This window comes from Alternaria dauci, chromosome 2 (assembly GCF_042100115.1).
Source record: "Alternaria dauci strain A2016 chromosome 2, whole genome shotgun sequence".
NCBI classification, from domain to species: Eukaryota; Fungi; Ascomycota; class Dothideomycetes; order Pleosporales; family Pleosporaceae; genus Alternaria; species Alternaria dauci.
In genome coordinates this window covers 2,169,854-2,189,627 of record NC_091273.1, presented here as the reverse complement: position 1 = coordinate 2,189,627, position 19,774 = coordinate 2,169,854, and the positions used below count along the sequence as shown (strand labels likewise).

The window sequence follows — 19,774 nt, the reverse complement described above, 5'->3', positions numbered from 1 at the left end:
ATTGGGTGGACTGGGGCCTATGCCTGTACGAGCCTACGTGCGCGCATGCTTCTCCCAAGCAACTGACCGGTTACTGCGTGATGGAACTCCTCGTAACAGACTCGGGTGAAAGTTGCATGCGCGGCGTTGCGATGATCGAATGCGGTGGTGCACGCCGTTCGGACGCGTTCTTACCGCCTACCATTTATGTCCTAGCTCGGCTGCAGCCGCGGGAGTCGCGATTCCTAGTAGCTTTTTTCCTCGACCCCAACACCAATCTTGCAGCCACCCGCCTCAGAACGATAAATCGACAAATCGACAAGTCGCCCATAATGTCGGCTATTGGCAGTCTGGTCTTCTGCACTGACTGCGGAAATCTCCTCGACGGATCCGCCGGCAAACAAAACGTCATCTTGACCTGCGCAGCATGTGGAGCGCAATGTAAAGGTATGCGCGTCTATGTTGCGCGACGTCGGAGACAGGAAGGCTGACCTGTGCTAGACACATCATCCAAGACGGTCGTCACAGTTTCCAAGCCCACGGCCTTCCCGTCGTCGTTGCGGGCAAAGAGGTCGGAGGTGCAGACCATTTCCGAGGCCGATGTCCAAACCAGCAGTATCATCAACCATCCATGCGAAAAATGCGGAAGAGAAGAGGTGCGATACTACACGCAGCAATTGCGCAGTGCAGATGAAGGAAGCACTGTCTTCTACGAGTGCGACTGCGGTCACAAGTACGTTGAGAGGCCCGCATGCAGAGCTGAGCTTATGCTAATTGCTATCCTACAGATGGAACACCAACAACTGAAGCGCGCCTTCTGCCTCTGGTGGCCATGTTGATTTCTGTATACCCAAAACGCCATGTTTATGCAATACCTTTGGTTCTAAGCTGCCACAGCCTGCGGCACGATGGCATACTCCATCTCTCCATTCTTCTCGAATTCTGCCATGTCAAGCGCTACAACCACACTGTCTCTTACTACCTGTTCTGGGTCGTTCAGGAACTTGCGCAGGGTATCTTCGACGCCTTCTTCATCGCCCAGACTTCCAAGTGCCTCGGCAGCCTCGTGTCGCACCATGCTTGCCTCCTCTGTGTTACTGAGCGCTTCTGTAAGACTGGGGATGGACGCCGGGTGTGACAACTGCCCAAAGACAAAGGCGATCTCGTGGCGGAAGAGGGCAGACGGGTCTGTGAATCCGCGAGCGAGCGCTTGCACAGCCGGGACGGCAGTCGGAAGGTCGGGCGGCGAGGAGAGATCGCGGAGGGCGAACATGGCTCGGTAGCGCTGGAACAATGGCAAGGACGTGTCTAGCAGTGTCTTTTCAAGCTCTGGGATCGACGGCTTCTCCGCGCCCTGGGGTAGCGGCGGCGCAGGGTCGATAGATGTGAAGTCACTGTTCCTTGTGAGCAAGCAGACCGAGTACATAGCACTGGATACAAGCATACCTCTTCTTCAACTTCTCCTGTCCCTTTTGCAGTCCATGGTCCCATTCGATGCGGTCGACGGCGATGTCGCAAGTCTCGCGCACAACGTCGACCTCCTTGACATCGTCCCTCAACGCCTTCAACAGCTCGAGACTGCCCTTGTCGCTCAGTGCACCGAGCGCTTCGGCTGCCTCGTGCCTGCACATGGAATCCTCGTCCTTGTCCTCCAGTACGCCCCTCAAGGGCGCAATAGCAGCATCATGGCCAGACTGGCCCAGGCAGTAGGCGAGTTCATGCTTCAGCAGAGCGGACGGCGACGCGAAAGCGGCAGCAATGGCCTCGATCGCAGGGACGGTCTGCGCATTGGGTGGCTGCAGCCCTGCAAGGTGCTTGAGGGAGAAAAGAGCACGAAAGCGGCGGGCGAGGGGCTCCGACTCCGAGGTGAGGATTTTGCGGAGCGTAGGCACTTGGGTATCCTGCTCTGTGACTGCCATTTTGTCGTGGTGGGAAAAGAACGTGATTGAAAGCCTAGTCTTTGACGCAAATGTCTTTCCGATCGCGGCTCGACTCTTTTTTGGCGGGGATCCAAAAGATCTGGTGGGGTGCCAGCCGTCCATCTGATTAGATCTTCACCGCAGCCTGCATGCTTCGGCTAGCGCAGCCGTATCTGGTTAGGATCCATGTGACAGCGTGGCACACCGAGTTCAGGGCTGCAGGTGCGGGTGCGCATGCAGGAACAAGCCCTACTTTCACTATGACTCCTTTTCTCCTCGTCTTTGCTCACTGTGAGCCAAAGACGACTAGCAGTTCAACAACGCGACAAAGAAAACAAAGACGGTACGCTGGCCTGCCGCATGGAGGATCGAGTACGCTTCACCCTCACCTTCACCGCGACTTCGCACATTGACTGGAAAGCCCCACCAAGCTCTTTCCACACAACATCCACGACGACCCGCCGAAAAAGCTAGCCCTTCACGAGTAAACACAATCTCTTCAATTCACTCCTCACCATGGCGTTCCTTCGCGGAATTCCAGAGACTATCTGGAACTTTGTGAGTCCGCGCAAGATACAACACCGGCGGGAGAAACCGTTCGCGTTCAAGATGCCCGCGATGCCCACTCGAACCACGACACCTCCCAAAGAGACCGTACCACCCGTACGAGAGATGAGTCCAGAAGCATCGCTGGTCAAGGCTTGCGATCCGCCAACATCAACCTCTCACTTCGACATCGACGCGACGTTGTTGCCGCCATCGCCTCCAGCTTCGGCCATGTCTTCGAAAGATATAGAAGGCGACACTCTGGTCGCCCACTCGCCCGTCGCTCTAGACAACCAGACAGAGGGCTCTTCGGCCGACCTGTGGGATGCGAACGAGGAAACCATGGTCGTCGACGACGGAACTTACATGGTTGTACAGAAGAAAGTGAACCACGACCAAGAGAGGCAGAGGCAAGACCAACAAGCGCGTGAACTGCGCGATGCTGGTTGGTCTGAGGATGCCGTCTTTCTTTTCCAGAAGCTGGGCATGCGCGGCTTCGAGCCATTGATGCCCATCAGCTGGATCGCTGACCTCGAGACTGTCCCCGCAGATCTCTTCACCGAGAACATCGACAAGGCCTTTATCAAACCAGCCTACGGCACTGAACACAGTGGTATGTTACAGTCCCATATACTGCGAGTATCCAACTGACAATATCCAGCCCAATACGCCCTTGAGAAGCTCTTCGATCTGGGCAGTGTCTCTCGTGACGCCTGGTACACGCGGACGAAGCGGGCTCCCCATTTCCAGATTGTCAAAGCCGTCAAGGCGTACAAAAAATGGGCTATGAAGGACGGTAGAGTTGAACATCACTGGTCCCAACTGCCGCTATTCCAGACCGTCACCTTCTCAAAGCACGTGCACCCGGCGGTTGGAGAGCGCAAGATGATCGAAAAGCTCAGTCGGCTACACGAGTTGTGGTACGATGCTCTGCAGATCGACCAGGCCACAGATCGCGGGGATTCCATCGTGCCTGAAGTTCCGACGCTGTATGGCATCACTGCAACACACACTGTTATGGCTTTTGTGAGCTATGCACCCTCGACGAAGAATAACACACAGCCTTCTGTGCGTCTACTCGCCGTATACGACTTCATGCAGGAAGGTTGTGACGCCTGGAATTCCCTCGCCATCTCCATCTTCATCATTCATTGCAGGAACAGGATGATGCAGCTGAGGGAATGGCTCCCAGAGCCAGAGGTTTCACCTGAGGAAGATCCTGATCTCTAAACCACGAACACGATATTGAAGGAAGGAGATGAGCCACGTAATGAAGAGATGGAAACGTTTTATGAACATCGGATGCGGTTTGAACGCGTAGCCTTTTGCTTCGTGATATACCCATAATGAGCGCAATACCCAATACCCCAGTTTCTTTTTTTTTCCTATGTTAGTCTGGTGAGCCACAGATATCTGGCTGAGGAGGAATGGTGGAAGAAGAAGGCTTTGTCAGATTGCGACATTCTACACACAATTTCACTGAAACATGCACATAGTGATGAGTGTGGTAGGACGAAGGATATGAAATTGATCAGAGCAATGACATAGCTATCATGCGAATGACCAAAAGTTCCATGCAAACATATCCTCTCGTCTGGCTGCGTTACTAGCTTGTAAACATCCCGTGAGCATGTCCATACGAATGAATTTCGACTTCAGCATCTCGTAGCCCCCAGCACCTCGCTTCCAGCCTCTCCACGCACTCCCTCTCCCCACGTAGCCCCCAGAAACCACCATTCCATCACCTCATGTTTGCCCAACTCTGCGGCCCTTAGGCGGCTGGCCTCTTCGGCTCCCACTCCCAACCTGCTTGCTGCCGAATCTTCCAATCCTCGAGCTTCTTCTCCAAAGCCTCGATGCAATCTCTGCAATGGCCCGAACGATCCGAAACGGCTTTGCCAGGGAATGCACACGGCTGTCGAAACCGGCTTCCGGGGTCGTTACCACACATGGTGAACGGGTTCGCGTAGTCTTGTGTGACGTGTCCGCACGTGGCGTGCCAGAGGAAGTTGCGCCTGCACATTGCTGTTAGATCTTGGTGTCTGGTGTGGATGTAAGTTTTGAATTGAGAAAATTTGACTGAGAGGTTCGAGGCTGAGGAGGTTGTTGGTGTTGTTGTTGGCGATGGGAAGAGGTTCGACGAAAGTAAAAGTTGGAGAATACATTACCCTCATTCACCGCGAGTCCAAAACCATTGCGGTATTGTCAGCGACGAGGCGAGGTGAATGTGAGTTGAAGTTACTCTGAGTACTCTTTAGGACGTCATGGTGAAGCACGATTATGACGCTTCTGGTATCACGATAAGTCGAAATCGAAGTACGTCTCGTAGACAGGTTGGAAGGTATAGAGACTACCGAGTTATTTGTTCGCCTTGAGCCCACCTACCAGGTACATCTTTTGCTAAAGAGTACTGGTTCCCATGGTTTCTGGAAGGATACCAAGAGCCGTTTAGTGAATTGTACTTTGTTTCGTTCCTGTACGTACGGGAGTTAGCCTTGTGACTACACTTAGTATGATACACCTTACAGAGCCCGTTGTATGCGTTGTTTCACGTATTCCAGATTGATGTACCAATTTCCATCGTTTGACCCTTCATATCAGCGGTTCAACCAAGCTTCCACGCAATTGCCCTTCACCCACCGGGACAAGCCTGGACAAGACATCTTATACGATACCAAGAGCCTGGGCAAACAAGGCCGATATGCATTGTCTTCATTCTGGAATCTGGGGTGCAGACGGCTATCTACAAGTACCGCAGATGGGGCCTTGTGCTACGGTGAGTAAAATGTGATTCGTGCGTTAAGTTTCCCGGATCACCAAGCTGCTTGCAATTCTCCGGGATACGGACGAACGGCACCCTGTGACCATCTCGCGTTTGCAAGTGCAACCACTGCAGTATAAGATTAGTGTTCATGACTGGAAGAAGCAGATGCGGCTGCAATGACGTGGACGTGATGAATCGGTTGAGGCGGTGACAGTCTTACTTGCCGGCATGCAAAGACTCACTCGCGTGGCCTCGATGGCGCAATAATTCACTGTGGTATCTCGGAGCTGTTCGAATCGTCATCTGCATGTTTTAAAGACTAAAGATTGTCACAAGATGGCATGCCACCAAGGATCTGGAGGCGCGGGAGCGGGAACGTGAACGCTTGACCGGGCTGAAGAATCGAAACGCGGCCTAGTTGTGGCAACTTCCCAGCATATCTTGGTCTCTGTTCGCTGATCAATCGGCCCAGGATTCGAGCGTCATGGTGGTGGAACAGGAACACCTGGATATGCGGCTCAAGGAAGTTGCAGGACCGCAGTTGCTTGGCAGCACGCTTGGACGCCCACGAAAACCCCTCAATCCCCTTCCATCTATCACTGTAACATCGCCAACACCATACAGCGCTATACATGAAATGTTGTACCGCATACTGAGCTTCTTGGACATCGAAAAGCCACGAAACGACGTGTAAGAACTACGCCTTTACCGCCACGTCCAAGCGCCACACGCGTCACGCGGCCTCGCATAGATTAACAGCTCACGGCGCCACGATTCGGTATTCAAGCCAAGACTCTCTTTAACCGTGGGAAGAATGCAAAGGCGGAGAGCTTGGCGTATGCACGCGAAAGAGATTGGAAACATAGGTGGAGGAGTTCTTGCTAGGACGGCCATAGCACCGCCATGAAGATATTGACATCTAAATTAATGACCGCACGGGCTTGTCCCATGAATCTTTGTTTCAAGCTGCCAACCAACCAAATCCGATCCATGAGCCGAAATTCTGGAATATCCCGGGCTGCCGTTGATGCTATTGGCCTAGCTCGCTCCTTTTGCAGGGCACATTTCTTCTCACAAGCCAAGCGTAGCATAGGGTCTCCCCCCTTCCCCCCTCGGTCGAACTGCCTGATGGCAACATTAACTAATCAGGTGGGTGAAGATAGAGGGTTCTAAGTTAAAAAGAGGTTACTCTTACCTGCCTTTAGAGGTTACTAAAGTACTACTAAAGTTTGTAGGGGTGCCTTGTAAGCTTTAGGCTTTGCTAAGTATTAGAATACAGAATACTATAGGCTATTTTAGATATCTGACGGCTGCCAAGATTTAATTTTCTACCAGGCAGTTCGACCGAGGGGGGGCACTGTATTAGTGTCCCTTTCGCCTCAGTCCCTGATCAGCATCCTAGCTGCTAACAGATGGACGGCCGTTGCAATGGCGAGAATGGTCGTCTTGGCTTTGCCAGCATCGGGCCTACTCCATTCGACCGTCATGCCACGGTGTACAACAGCAACGGCTATAAAGCCATCATGAGTCGTCCTTGTAATTGACCATCACGACTAACCGTCTCCCTTCGCTTTCTAACACAGCCTTCTCATATTCAACATGGTGTCCTTTACGTCCCTCGTCACTGCTGTTATTGCTGCGACTGGTGCTTTCGCCGCTCCCGCCACTGATGTAGTTGCTCGTTCCTCCGGCGACCTCGTCGCCCGCCAGAGCACTCCCAACGCCGAAGGCACACACAACGGCTGCTGTGAGTTGAATCACTGATATAAATATATGGAAGTGGTAATTGACCAAATATCACAGTCTACTCCTGGTGGTCTGATGGTGGCTCCAGGGTCACCTACACCAACGGTGCCCGTGGTAGCTACAGTGTCAACTGGGGAAGCGGCGGCAACTTTGTTGGTGGAAAGGGCTGGAACCCTGGATCGGCCCGGTAGGCTAACTCCTTGGAGAAGACAATGATTGAGGGCCCTTTGCTGACCATATTAGCACCATTACCTACTCGGGCAGCTACAGACCCAATGGCAACTCTTACCTTGCCATCTATGGCTGGACACGCAACCCTCTGATCGAATACTATGTCGTTGAGAACTTCGGGTAAGCAGTATCCCTGTACGACCTGCACATGACATATACTGACTTCGTCGACAGAACTTATGACCCGAGTTCCCAGGCTACCAACAAGGGTACCGTGACTGCTGACGGCTCTTCTTACAAGATCGCTCAGTCGACCCGTACCAACCAGCCATCCATTGATGGAACTAGGACCTTTCAGCAGTACTGGTCTGTTCGCCAGAACAAGCGCTCCAGCGGATCTGTGAACATGAAGACTCACTTCAATGCTTGGGCCAGCAAGGGCATGACTCTCGGCAGCCACTACTACCAGATTGTCGCTACTGAGGGTTACTTCTCTACCGGTTCTGCGTCCATCACCGTGAACTGCCCGTAAGCCATACACTGGCTTCACGGCTTGGTAGTCATGATGGTGCAGGCCTATTGAAGGTGTAGGTACGCTTCGTTGTCTTAGCCTGTTACTTCTTTCTGTACATACCTTGTTATGCTAGTTTTCTAGTGCAAAAACATCAAGCCTTTGTCATTCAACATATTGTCTCCACACCAACACCAGTCACCGCTGCCATGTATTCACGGTCACGAATCTATAAAACGAGTCGCAGAGGCAAGTAGTCTTCTCTATTTACTTTATCCTAACCACTATACGTTCCCGATGTGCATCCGCTACTGCACCCAGTATTCTTGTCCCGACCGACACACTTACCTCGCTACTGTAGACACCATTGAATTGTGCGATTCAGCCCAACGTGGCACTATACAGCAGCAATGCAGCAACATCGATAATAAAATCACGAAGAGTAACGAGTGGTGCATGGAATGCGAAGAACAGAACAGGAAATCCAAACAAGGCGATAAAGGCAAGAAGGGCTGGGATGATCGTTGGCGAGGGAGCTCGAGGTGGTCTGGATATGCTGGAGAAAATGGAAGAGATGTTTGGCGCGACGATGTACCGCAGTAGACGACAGAGCTTCAACAGAAGACCATAGGAGACGAAGATTGGAGACGAAGATTGGAGAGCAAGGTCTGGATATTTGCACAAGGTCTGCAAGACTGGTTTCGAATGTTACTGGATAGTTCCACATATGCCTGAGAGAAGCTGCTGGCTAGCACTCACATGTCAATGAATAAGCTCATGTGCATGCGCAAATATACCCTCATAGATTAACATGTTCAATCTAGTGATCGTCCAGAGTCGACATCAGTGTATAGCGGCATCGTACCCGGGGTCGTCCTCAACGCCTCTTCGATGATTGATAATGCGAGATCGAGCTGCTCCTCCGTAACAGTGATGGGAGGCGCAATCCGGAACACTCCACCAAAAGATGCCATCGTCGCTAGCTGAGCCCAAAGACCCATCTCCACCATCTTGTTTGACACTGCAGCACCTACTTCTGGGGCGCCAACCTTTGTCTCTCTGTTGCCAACCACTTCCATGCCAGCCATAAGGCCCCGGCCACGTACGTCGCCGATACAACCGTATCGTGACTGTAATCGCCTGAGGCCAGCTTGGAGCTTGACACCGAGCCTCTTGGAACGAGCGCAGAGGTCGTCTCTGATGACGATCTCAAGAACCTTATCGCCAACAGCAGCTGGAAGAGGATCGTTGATGTGCGTAGTGTAGAACAGGAAATTGTTGTCTTTGGCATGTTGAGCGATGCGGTCGGATGTCATGATGGCGCTGAGTGGTATTCCGTTTCCAAGCGTCTTGCTGAGTGTCAGAATATCCGGCACGACGCCCTCGTCTTCGGGATGATGTGTGAACGCGAACATGTCACCAGCTCTTCCGAGTGCAGTCTGTGCTTCGTCAACGATGAGAAGCATACCTCGTGCTTCACAGTGTTCTTTCAATGCCTTCAAGTACCCAGGTGGAAGCTCTAGCATACCACCACTTGACAATATGGGTTCAACGATAACTGCAGCAAGCGAGCCGCATGACTGTTTGTCCAGAAGATCGAAGCCATAGTCCAGTTCTGTCTTCCAGTCGTGTGTACCATCGGCGTGTCTGAAGATCGAACGATAGGAGTTGGGAGTGGGCAGTGCTAGGTTTCCAATCATATTGGGGCCATAACCAGAACGCCCAGCATGGTATTGAGCACCAAGCGATGCCCCCGTCATACCATGCCACGAGGCAGCCAGACCCACGATCTCCCATTTTCCGGTGTAGAACTTGGCTAATCGAATGGCGGCTTCGTTGCTGTGGGTACAGAGTACAGAGTCAGAGCGTGTCTCCCATGTATTTCGCGCATTCAAAACTAACCTTTCTCCACCTGTACTCAAGAAGAATGCTTTGTCGAGCCCAGCAGGCGCGACACCAGTCAGACGCTTTGCAAGATTTATTACGGGAGGGCTCAGCATCCCACTGAAAAGATGATCGAGATGTTGTGCATGCTCTGCAATCACTTTCACGACTTCAGGGTGGCCATGTCCGATCAGAGTAGACATTTGTCCTGAGGTAAACTATTGCTCATGCTCAGCGTCGGTTGCTTCTTGTAATCTGGTGCTTGAAGCCACTTACATCCATCATTCGGTGACCCGAGGCCGTCTCGACATTGATGCCACTAGTCGAAGTGATGATCTCGGGATGAAATGCGGTTCCGTAGGTAAGTAAACAATCATCCGCATCGCGCTCAAGCTGGGCAATGTCGGCATCTGCATATGGAAGGGCCATGGTTTCTGTGTGAATGCAGTTGTATTGACGATTGAAGGAGAGGATATTCAGGATTGTTTGTGTTATTCATCATGTGAGGTCTTTGGGAGTTATATATGTACCTAGGTAAGCTTGCGTGCCCGTCATCCTTCACGGAAAGGTACACTTGGAGGCACGTTTCTATCTTTTCCGACGGAGACGTTGAGACCATCAAAGAACACGCACGTGATCTCTATCCCGTCGGAAAGAAGGCGACAGGGATGAAATCGTGATAAGCAGGTGGTTGGAGCGGTCACGGTGGTAGGTATCGCGAAAGATAGCCCCGCCCCCTAGCTAGCTACGGAGGGCGGTTGAACCACAATAGTCCCTAGGTCGCGCCGCGGAATCCAAGAACGCGATCGCGCTCACTCTAGACAACCCCACAACCTGCTTCTGAACACCGGTACACTCCATGTCGATACAAACCAGTCTTGAGACTACATCTTGTTTCTATGTTGTCTGAAGGCTTCTCTCGGTGGCGATGCGTATTGCGGCGGCCACCTCAGCCAGAACTATAATTTCCCTCCGTCCAGCCGCCATCTACGAACCACGACGCTTTCGTAACGTGTGCGGCCTCATCACCAAGTAGAAACGCAACCGACCCAGCAATTTCCCATGTTTCTGGAAGCTCACGATTCAGGATACATGGGATGTTGTCCTTGTCTAGGAAAAACTGCCCTTGCGATGAGTTGAATGGTTTTGTCATCATCGGTGTGTTAAAACAGCCTCTGCTAATGGTCAGCTCAGCTTCTCGTCAAGCATTGGAATCGCTCACGGGCACAGCGCGTTAACTCTAACTCGCCTCGACGCCCCTTCAAAAGCGGCAACCTTCGTCAAGCCGATGAGTGCATGCTTAGCTGCGACGTAAGCTGAAGTGCCATATGTCGCGTACTGCAGAGGTAGAGATACGACGTCAGTACATGTCTTGTATATCGTACAGCCTTAACTTACCTGGCTCGCAATGCTTCCGACGTTCACGATCGAGCCACCATCCTTGATGACCTTCATCTCTTCTTTCAAGCAATGGAAGGTACCGACAACATTTACATTGACTAGCCTGGCAAAGTATTCTGGGTCAAGATCTGTGATGGCAAAGATCTCGCGTTGCTCCACCGCTAGTCATTCGATCAACGACGTCTTCAGTGCTTGCAAAGATCGAACGAGCTTACCTGCAACGTTTGCAGCCCCGTCCAGCTTTCCAAACTTGGCGACAGTCTCTTCGATCCAGGAACGAACACTATCAAGATTGGCAATATCCACGATACACGTCCAGTACCGACCCTTGGCATCTGGAAGTTCACAGTCAATCTCTTCAGCAGCCTTAGACAGATTTTCTGCTGAAGTTGCACACATAGAGACCTGTGTAGGTGTGTGCGAGGTCAGCAGATGTCTCGTATGCAGTCCGCGAAGGGGTATTACTGACTGTAGCACCACGGATGAGCAAGTACTTACTAAGAGCTAGACCAAGGCCTCGGCTGGCTCCAGTAACCGCGATGACCTTTCCCGCGAAAGGAAGGGTGTTGACAGCATATGGAAGGGGGTTTGTCATGTCGCCCATGATGACACCAGAAAATATGAAAAGTACAAAGCAACACGAGTTCGACACGACCCGCCACTCATATACCCTACGGCTACATTTTGTGTCATGACTGCAGGCAACGAGTCATCTCCGCACAACTGCGCCGCAGAGGCAAATGAATCAGCCGATAGATGGGATTGGTACCCGGACTCTGTTTGCGCGTGGTAGATGACGCCGCATCCTTCTGTGGGGTGGTAACTTGTGCTATAGCCTGTTTAGGTAATCCCTGCTGGACTAACGCTGTCCACCCGCTCATTATATGCAGATGTGCCGGTCAACAATTTCCAAAGTCACAACATCTAGACCAGTGTCTATTCATACAGATGCTCTTCATTTGCCTGACTCTGATTCCTGGCATCGGGGAGATGCTGTCCTTGTAGCGTCGAATACCCTCGTCCTAAAATTGAGAACGAAAGAGATATTGGGCACGTTACTTGCTAAGGTCGATAATCCTAAAAACAAGCTGGAGCTCTCTTTTACGCCCATTTTTCATGTTTCGCCTTGTAAATACATACCGAGAACAGCCTTTTCGAAAGGAAAACACTTCGATTTGGTGACGCAGTGGAACCAATCCAGCGGTACCATGCTAGTGTGAGGCACGGTAAACCCTGGGAAGACTATGTATCGACTCGAAGTTATAACATGCTTCTTTTACCTTTCATGTACGACTTCAGATCTGGAGCTACTACTGTATCTTGAACCAGTGATAATGAGCACACCAACAGTTTACGTGGCAGTCTCACCGCCCGGTCATACTAGACATGCAGTCGACCCACCGAATCTTCACAGGGAACTCGCTATTGTCGGAATCTCGACAACCACGCTTGCTCTAGTAGCAGTAATCCTACAGCTCTTCACAAGAGCGCATGTTACCAAGACGGGAATCCACCTTAACGACTCTAAGTCCTTTTGACAGCGTACGAATGGTAAGAGAATCATTGCCGCTAACACCAAATGTGTAGATGTAGTAGTATGTGCAATGGCGTGCAGTCTTGCGCTGCTCGGGTGCAATTTCCCACGTATGTTAGATATCGCTGAGTCCGTTTCGCAAAGCTGAACGATGTCCAGATATGGAGTCCGGCTTGGGCTACCACATGTGGGAAGTCAAGACGAAAGACTTTGAACACCCGTTTCAGAAAGTAGGTATAGCACTACGAGGTCATCGCTCCAAGACTAACGGGATGCGCAGTGGACACTAGTTGGTACTATCCTCTATGCCACCAGCCTCGCGTTTTCAAAGCTGTCGATTCTACTTTTCTACCTACGTTTGTCACCACAGATATGGTTCCGTACGCTGGTCTATATTCTGAATGCCTGTGTCGTAATCTACGCAACAGTTTACGACTTCGTCAGCACCTTCGGCTGCAGCCCGATAGCGGCAACGTGGGATCTCACGCAACTGCCCGGGGCTGTATGCATGAATCAGTTAACCAAGTACATGACCCTCTCAGTACTAAACATCATCATCGATGCCATTACTCTGGTGCTTCCGATACCTGTTGTAGCGAGACTACAGATGCCACTGAGGCAGAAGATCACTGTTTGCGGGATATTCGCGACGGGAGGATTGTAAGTTACCACAGTTGTTGTTGAAAAATTTCTGCTGACGATATGTGCAAGCGTGTGCCTCGTGGCAATCTGTCGAACAACGCTTTTGAAGCCGCTTATGGTCTCAGCCGACTACACATGGGACGCTGTAGAGCAGTTTCAGTGGTGCTTCGCTGAAGTCAATGCGGGAATAATCTGTGCATGCGCTCCCGCCCTCAAGCCGTTCTTCGTGCGCTATGTTCCGGGCCTTCTGAGCTCCAACTTCGGCAACAACAACAACAGAGACCGTGATGGACTCAACAGCAATAAGCCATCATTGCCAAGATCGAACAACCGAGAGCAGGCCAATGAGGCGTATGAATTTCGACTGCGGGACGATGTATCTGAAGTAACAGCAACGACGAAGCACAGTGGGGTCGATGACGAGTCAGTACTCTGGCAGCATGCGGAGAACGAGAGTACTAAGAAGATGTCGCGTACTACCTGTTCTCTTGAGCATGCCTGTTGATAGGGCGATAGCTTTGAAGGCCCAACATGTGGTATGCTAGGAAACAATATTCATTGTTGCGACTTCTCGTCCTGCCTCGTTTATTACAGCACAGCGCATTGAATCTGATATCGTATACTCATTGGCTCGTTCAACAATGCCGATTAATGCTTTCGGAGCTATCGTTTCATGCGTCGATGTGGCGCGGCCATCGACCATCGACTATCGATCCTACCTAGCTCAAGCTCTGCGCCGCAAAGTCCAACTTGGAATCTTGAATATTGTCGACTCTTCTGCAGATATGGCGCTAAGTAATATGATGCAGCTTGCTCTCATGAAAGCTTTTTTGTTGTACGGTGTTGTGGTGTACTTTGGAGCAAGCAACAAGGACGAGCAACGCGAGCCTAAAAGCGGCAGACGATTACGAACACGGATTACCGGTAGTGGATCATGAGTGCCAAGCCGCGTTTGGGCCGACCTAGCGACCGCGCAGCCGCAGCTGGAGGCGGGCGGCCAGAACATGGCTGCAGTGACTGATTCTACAGCTAACATTGGGTAATCTCAGCGATGTCGCTAACTCTTTGCAGCTATCAGCCTACAGCATATCGATGCTGGCCAACGCCGTCAATGTAGAGCGTCTCCAACAGCCAGCCCATCCCGACTTCTGACTCTAGACCCTCGCACCATGAATTAATCGTTTGTCAACCCGCCGACGCCTTCCACACCATCGTGGAATCTATTACCGTCCTCTGCAAAGCGCGCTAACGGATTCACACTGCCCTTACAACTAAGTGCTTTGCGGGTGTTGGCGAATACTGCATAGCCGTAAAATCACACGGTTAAGATGGTAACCAACACTGGCCCAAAGCGAGTCGTCCTCCGTTTTAACGTTCAATACGAGCAGGAGGAAGCAGCTATAAATCAACAATTTTTTGCGCTATTCGGTCCTGAACCGAAAAACGATTATTACTCTCACTTGATGGCCCCTAACGAATCCTCCAAGATGCATATCGTCCTGGATATCTATTGTAAATAATACCCAAGCATGGACAACAGCAAGATACCATACGAAGTCTTCAAAGTAAAAAAGAAGAACGACGAGTTGTATGTAGCTCTATCCCTCACAGAACTTGAACTAAATAATGAGTTAGTGAATTCGAAAAGCTAAATGATAGTGCATGCCAATATGCTCGCGCGCGCTGCGAGAGGGTCGGATGGGGCACTGTCCGATCTCAATCTGTGGAATTGGTTGGCGATCATGCTACTGTGCCTCAAGGCTACTTACTGAGTGACAAGCTAGATGCCTATGCTAAAGCATAAGATCATAGCTTTTTAGCTATACCGTTCTCTTAGGCCTAGCTAGCCTAGATAGAAAGGTATAAAGCTTTGCAAGATGACTTTTTCGGTCTTTATCATGTTACTCTACTGTACCAAAGGGCGCGGATTCTAGTAACAGCCAACGCACCTTGGCAATCAGTGGCACACCCGTAGATGATTGGCTCGAACAAGTGACATTGAGAGCGAAGAACAGGTGGGATCCCGTGCAAAGGAGAAGTGGTGCGGTCGTTGTGGAGCTCCAAGCGCGAAGTCCAAGTGTACTGGGTGCGGTGATGCGTACTACTGCGGAAGAGAACATCAAAAGAAGGATTGGGGCTTCTACAAAGGTGTTTTCTCAAAACCATGATAGAGTGTTATATGGTATACTCCAGAGCCCGCCTAGATGTCGTGAGCGGTCCCATCATCTAACAATACTTCACTGTTGATGCAAGGTTTTTTGTTGAAATGTCTGTCTTGAATATTTCAATTCGAATGATAGGGGTATAACTCATGAAGACTGAAACACAATCGCACTTGATATGCATATCCCCCTCTCACCCACCTTATGGCACATATTATAGTACTCGCAAAGAGGAAATAGATGCATCGACCATCATACGAGACCAGGACCACGATACTCACGATCCACCACCGCATCCCCATACTCATGTCCTCCCAGCCGGTAGCTCATTAACATTAGCCGGAACTGCCGGCGCCTCAGACGGCGTATATTGCGGTACAGGGCTCACAGGCCCACTGGCGTCCGCATAGTAAGGGTTCGTCGCAGCTGGCGTCTTCTCTGGCAGCGCGTAGCCACCCTGTTGCGCAGCGTAGGCAGGCTGAGCGTTGGGATCATAGAACTGCGGCGCCTGTTGCGCGTTGGGATCATAATGGCCGTAGGGTTGTTGATGTTGAACAGGTGGCGAAGGCATCTGTTGGACTTGTGGCTGAGGAACAGGCTTTTGCTCATGGTAGTATTGGACGCCTGCGGGTGGAGCTTGAGGCGCGGCAGGTGGCTGTGACATGTTGTTGTTAGAAGTGGTGTTGTTCTGCTGGTTCCGCTTGCGGCGAAGTAAAAAGAAGACACCTAGAACGATGGCGGCTAGAAGAGCAACACCGCCGACTACTCCTCCAGCGATGGCACCGACTGGGGTCGATTTCTTATTGTCTGGGACGGGTGTGAGAGGGAGTGGTGTATCTGAAGGTTCTGAGGTAGTCGAAATGGACACCGAAAGGGTGTCCGAAGATGGGTCCGTATTTGGGGAGGTTGAAGAGTCTTTCAGATGAACCGTTAGTATACGCGTGGTCGGAAACAGCGAAAAGAGAGCATACCGTCATCTGGTGTGACCATCAAGATCAACCCACCAGTCTCCGACTTGGCATCGCACCAGTAGTTGGTCAGTGGCGCAGGGTCGTTGATATCTGTCGCCTATTGGTAGGTTCACACAGTCAGTATATGTCTCATACGGAGTTCGTGCAGGAACCAATTTCTTACCAGTTCCCAGTAGCTGCAGGTGCTGCTCGGGCCTCCACTGTGATAGCATGTCAACAATCAGTACAGGGGAGTTGAAGGACCAAGAGGGAGGTGGATCATCGTACCAGAAGATGCTCTCAGTGGGAAACACTGCATATTCACTCTCGCAAGAAAAGAACTCGCAAAGTGACTCTGGGGCGCAGATCTTGTAGAGACTACCTGATGTTGCAATGACATGACCCTCGCTGTTCGCCGTGATGGTTTCATCTAACAGTCTTAGTTTTGGCGAGAGCCTGATTCGGGCGACCCTTCTTACACAGTGTAGTACTGCCATACATGCCCGTGGAAATGTAACCAATGGTAGTGATGTCTCTAATGGCGAGCGGAGCAGCTGTAGCAGCAGGTGCAGGCGTGACAGCAGGTGTCGGCGCCCGTATCATAGCAGCGTTCACATATTTTGAAGACCAGAGAATGGCCAGCAATGGACTGAGTTTGGCGTATTCCATGACACTCATGACTTAGGGATTCACAAGATTGAGAACAGGAGTGAGCCCACTGCGAAAGAGCAGACTTTCCCAGCTAAGTACCCACAATGGGTTGCGAGCAATGCGAAAGACGACGTGCCGTAGGGCGCGCAGTGACCCGCCGGGGCTTGCATGTCGCGGTTAACATACGAGAAAAGGGTATTGGCAGGCTGATCAGCTGAGGCTGTATAAACTGGAGCACGACAGAAGATTACAAATGAATCGCTTCTTGAGGTGATTACAAATGGTCGTGGGGATAGCTGGACATGGCATGGTCTGTTTCCCGTCATTGTTCCCATTTTCTCGGTACTGAAGGCTCAAATGTTCCTCATCTACACACACCATCGACCTGAATGCTGGATGCAATGGCGAGCGCTGAAGGGTTGACGGCGAGCATGGGGTAGCGAGGCGAGTGGTTGTGTCTTCTTCAGCTCGCTTGTGCAACCTTCTGATAGGTTGCGACATAAGCCACACGGAGCTAATACAGCCGTGCGCTTCCCTTCTAGGTGACCACCAGGCACGTCGGATGTTTTGGTCCCAAGTCAGTCTCACCGGTACGGCATGTGTTGGCGGCGCGGCAGATTTGCATGCAGATCTCAGCCGTGGGGTTCGACGCGCCGAGGGTAGGACACAAATTTGAGGCGCAAAAATGCCTAGAATGGCAAGACTTCCCATTCTTCAAACTGACAGTGGTCAAGGATGAGTTAACCTCTGCTGGTAACGTCAAAAAGCTGTTTGTTGTGGCTGGGATTCACAAGGCTGAGTTGCGTGCACAACTTTGAGGATCGGTGCTAGGGTCGGTCCGAAGGTCCTACACTTTAACTGCATTCAACCTTTGGCCCCCAAAATTGTTATGAATCAGAGCCTCGGCAAGCAGGGGTTTGGTCAAAGTCCTTAGTGTGTTGTTCAGGAATGAGTGGGGACGGAGGAGGAGCATCTTGCACGTGGGCTTTGAGCCTTCATTACGCTGTCGTTATCTTTTCAGACGGGTCTATCTCTTCTCGGCGCCAGGCCATCTAATGTCCGTGGCCATCGTCACCACCTCCGCCTTGCTCCTCTGGATCCAGCTTAATCAGGGTATCGATACGCATGATGGCGACACACGCCTCCACTGCCGACTTCAACTGCTTGACCTTGCTCATACTGGGTTCCAGCACACCGGCTTTTAGGCAGTCGTGTACCTTGCCGTTCATTAGGTCCAGACCGTAGTTTTTGTAGTTCTTAGACTTGGCCAGCTGCTTCGCGTCTTGCGACGAAGGGTCTGCAGGGTTCACTGTTCGCTGTGACAGAGCGTGCCGTGATCGGAGGTTGGCGACAAGCTCGGTAGCATCCTTGGCGGCGTTGATGGCGAGGGTCTTGGGGATGGCAAGGAGAGACTGGGCAAAAGCAGCTATCGCCAGTTGTTCCCGAGAGCCCTGGGCGTATTGTTAGTGATACTGTCAGACATGTAAAGATTGAAGTGACTTACCACTGACGTTGCCCACTCCTCCAGGTAGATGTGCAACGCAGTCTCGACAGCACCTCCACCGGGGACGATACGTCCGCTCTCCAGGGTTCGCTTTACCGCTGATAATGAATCGTGTACTGATCGCTCCATCTCGTCCAGGGCGTAGTCGTTGGCACCTCGCAGGATGATAGATGCGGAAGAGAAAGCCTTGGTGCCCTTGACCAGAATGCACTCGTCGTCGGAGATGCGCTCTTGAGAAACCTCCTCGGCATGGCCAAGATTGGCCGCTTCGAACTTCTCGTCACCGTTCAGATCGGACAGTGTGCTGACCAGTGTCGCTCCGGTGGCCTTTGCTATCCTTCGTAGGTCCTCCTTCTTGCACCTTCGCACAGCCATGGCACCCTTCTCGACAAAGTGCTTCAGGCAGAGGTCGTCGATACCCTTTGTAGTCATGATGACGTTGGCGCCGGCCTTCAGGATCATCTCGATGCGCTCCGTGACAATGCCGGCCTCGCGCTCCCGGATCTTCTCTAGCTGCTCCGGATCGTCGATGGTGATGTGGACACCCAGCTTCATCCGCTCCTTCTGCAGGTTGATGTCCAGGCAAGCAATCTTGGCGTCGGTGATGCGTGTCTTCATGGCTTGTGAGGCGACTGTGCAGTTGAGGGCGTAGCCCTTGACGAGTACCGACTGCGTGGCGCTCTGGCCGTGTGCCTTGAGGATGTTGACGGCCTTGACCGGGTATTTGACCTCGGCCTTGTTGTTTGTCATCTTGACGGCCGTCATGGCGTCGACGACCATGTTGGCGAAGAAGTCGGAGTCGGAGCCGATGATCTTGCTGGACATGGACGTCTTTGCAATGTTGACGAGTGAGTCGCGGCCGAGCGCATCGACCTTTGTGCTGATGTTCTCGTTCATGTACTTGACCGCCTCCCTCAGGGCCAGCCGGTAGCCTGTGATGATGGTGGTGGGGTGGATCTTGTTCTTCATGAGCTCGTTTGCTCGCCGCAGCAGCTCGGCGGCTATTATGACGACCGAGGTTGTGCCATCTCCGACTTCCTTGTCCTGTTGTTGTGCAAGGTCGACGAGGATTTTGCCTGCGGGGTGCTCGATGTCGAGCAGACTGAGGATGGTCGCGCCGTCGTTGGTCACCGTCACGTCGCCGATGTCGTCGACCATCATCTTGTCGAGCCCGGAGGGCCCAAACGACGACTTGACGACATTGGAGATTGCCTGCGTCGCCAGCACGTTCTGGTCGCGAATGTCCTGTCCGCTGATTTTCTGGCCGCCGAGGACTGCACGGGTTAGCTATTTGCGGCCTTGTTTTTGGCGTGTGCAGCTTACACAGGGTTCCTCCGCTACGCGACTGCTCGAAGATGCCTGCCATGGTGTCGGGTGATAGCTGTTCTGCGCTGTGGTTGCTGCTGCCTC

The 19,774-nt window shown here is 51.9% G+C and overlaps 8 protein-coding genes across 8 annotated transcripts; 3 read left to right on the top strand and 5 right to left on the bottom strand.

Moving 5' to 3' along the window:
• Positions 1-311: 311 nt before the first annotated feature.
• ACET3X_002743 (uncharacterized protein) lies at positions 312-786 on the top strand (the record flags this gene model as incomplete). Its single annotated transcript, XM_069449519.1, has 3 exons — positions 312-426; positions 481-712; positions 768-786. The coding sequence occupies 3 exons, from the start codon at positions 312-314 to the stop codon at positions 784-786; spliced, it is 366 nt and encodes a 121-aa protein (XP_069309290.1).
• A 76-nt stretch (positions 787-862) lies between these two features.
• ACET3X_002742 (uncharacterized protein) lies at positions 863-1,898 on the bottom strand (the record flags this gene model as incomplete). Its single annotated transcript, XM_069449518.1, has 2 exons — positions 863-1,373; positions 1,426-1,898. The coding sequence occupies 2 exons, from the start codon at positions 1,896-1,898 to the stop codon at positions 863-865; spliced, it is 984 nt and encodes a 327-aa protein (XP_069309289.1).
• A 253-nt stretch (positions 1,899-2,151) lies between these two features.
• Positions 2,152-3,958, top strand: ACET3X_002741 (uncharacterized protein). The gene is made up of 2 exons (XM_069449517.1): positions 2,152-3,057; positions 3,106-3,958. Exons 1-2 carry the CDS (start codon positions 2,415-2,417, stop codon positions 3,672-3,674), a joined length of 1,212 nt encoding a protein of 403 aa, XP_069309288.1. The 5' UTR covers positions 2,152-2,414; the 3' UTR covers positions 3,675-3,958.
• Positions 3,959-6,807: 2,849 nt separating this feature from the next.
• Positions 6,808-7,657, top strand: ACET3X_002740 (uncharacterized protein; the record flags this gene model as incomplete). The annotated part of the gene is made up of 4 exons (XM_069449516.1): positions 6,808-6,955; positions 7,012-7,141; positions 7,198-7,305; positions 7,360-7,657. The coding sequence occupies 4 exons, from the start codon at positions 6,808-6,810 to the stop codon at positions 7,655-7,657; spliced, it is 684 nt and encodes a 227-aa protein (XP_069309287.1).
• A 794-nt stretch (positions 7,658-8,451) lies between these two features.
• ACET3X_002739 (uncharacterized protein) lies at positions 8,452-9,949 on the bottom strand (the record flags this gene model as incomplete). The annotated part of the gene is made up of 3 exons (XM_069449515.1): positions 8,452-9,475; positions 9,539-9,738; positions 9,797-9,949. 3 exons carry the CDS (start codon positions 9,947-9,949, stop codon positions 8,452-8,454), a joined length of 1,377 nt encoding a protein of 458 aa, XP_069309286.1.
• A 520-nt stretch (positions 9,950-10,469) lies between these two features.
• ACET3X_002738 (uncharacterized protein) lies at positions 10,470-11,525 on the bottom strand (the record flags this gene model as incomplete). The annotated part of the gene is made up of 5 exons (XM_069449514.1): positions 10,470-10,695; positions 10,743-10,836; positions 10,915-11,082; positions 11,137-11,326; positions 11,391-11,525. 5 exons carry the CDS (start codon positions 11,523-11,525, stop codon positions 10,470-10,472), a joined length of 813 nt encoding a protein of 270 aa, XP_069309285.1.
• Positions 11,526-15,563: 4,038 nt separating this feature from the next.
• On the bottom strand, positions 15,564-16,887 carry ACET3X_002737 (uncharacterized protein; the record flags this gene model as incomplete). Its single annotated transcript, XM_069449513.1, has 5 exons — positions 15,564-16,174; positions 16,231-16,327; positions 16,394-16,430; positions 16,498-16,639; positions 16,689-16,887. 5 exons carry the CDS (start codon positions 16,885-16,887, stop codon positions 15,564-15,566), a joined length of 1,086 nt encoding a protein of 361 aa, XP_069309284.1.
• Positions 16,888-17,912: 1,025 nt separating this feature from the next.
• ACET3X_002736 (uncharacterized protein) lies at positions 17,913-19,730 on the bottom strand (the record flags this gene model as incomplete). Its single annotated transcript, XM_069449512.1, has 3 exons — positions 17,913-18,311; positions 18,365-19,638; positions 19,688-19,730. 3 exons carry the CDS (start codon positions 19,728-19,730, stop codon positions 17,913-17,915), a joined length of 1,716 nt encoding a protein of 571 aa, XP_069309283.1.
• Positions 19,731-19,774: the final 44 nt, after the last annotated feature.

What these genes read in the sequence shown, in the direction of transcription:
- ACET3X_002741 (XM_069449517.1), top strand. Translation starts at nt 2,415, where the DNA reads ATGGCGTTCCTTCGCGGAATTCCAGAGACTATCTGGAACTTTGTGAGT. An exon ending in CTACGGCACTGAACACAGTG is followed by an intron (nt 3,058 to 3,105) that starts GTATGTTACAGT and finishes GACAATATCCAG; the next exon opens with CCCAATACGCCCTTGAGAAG.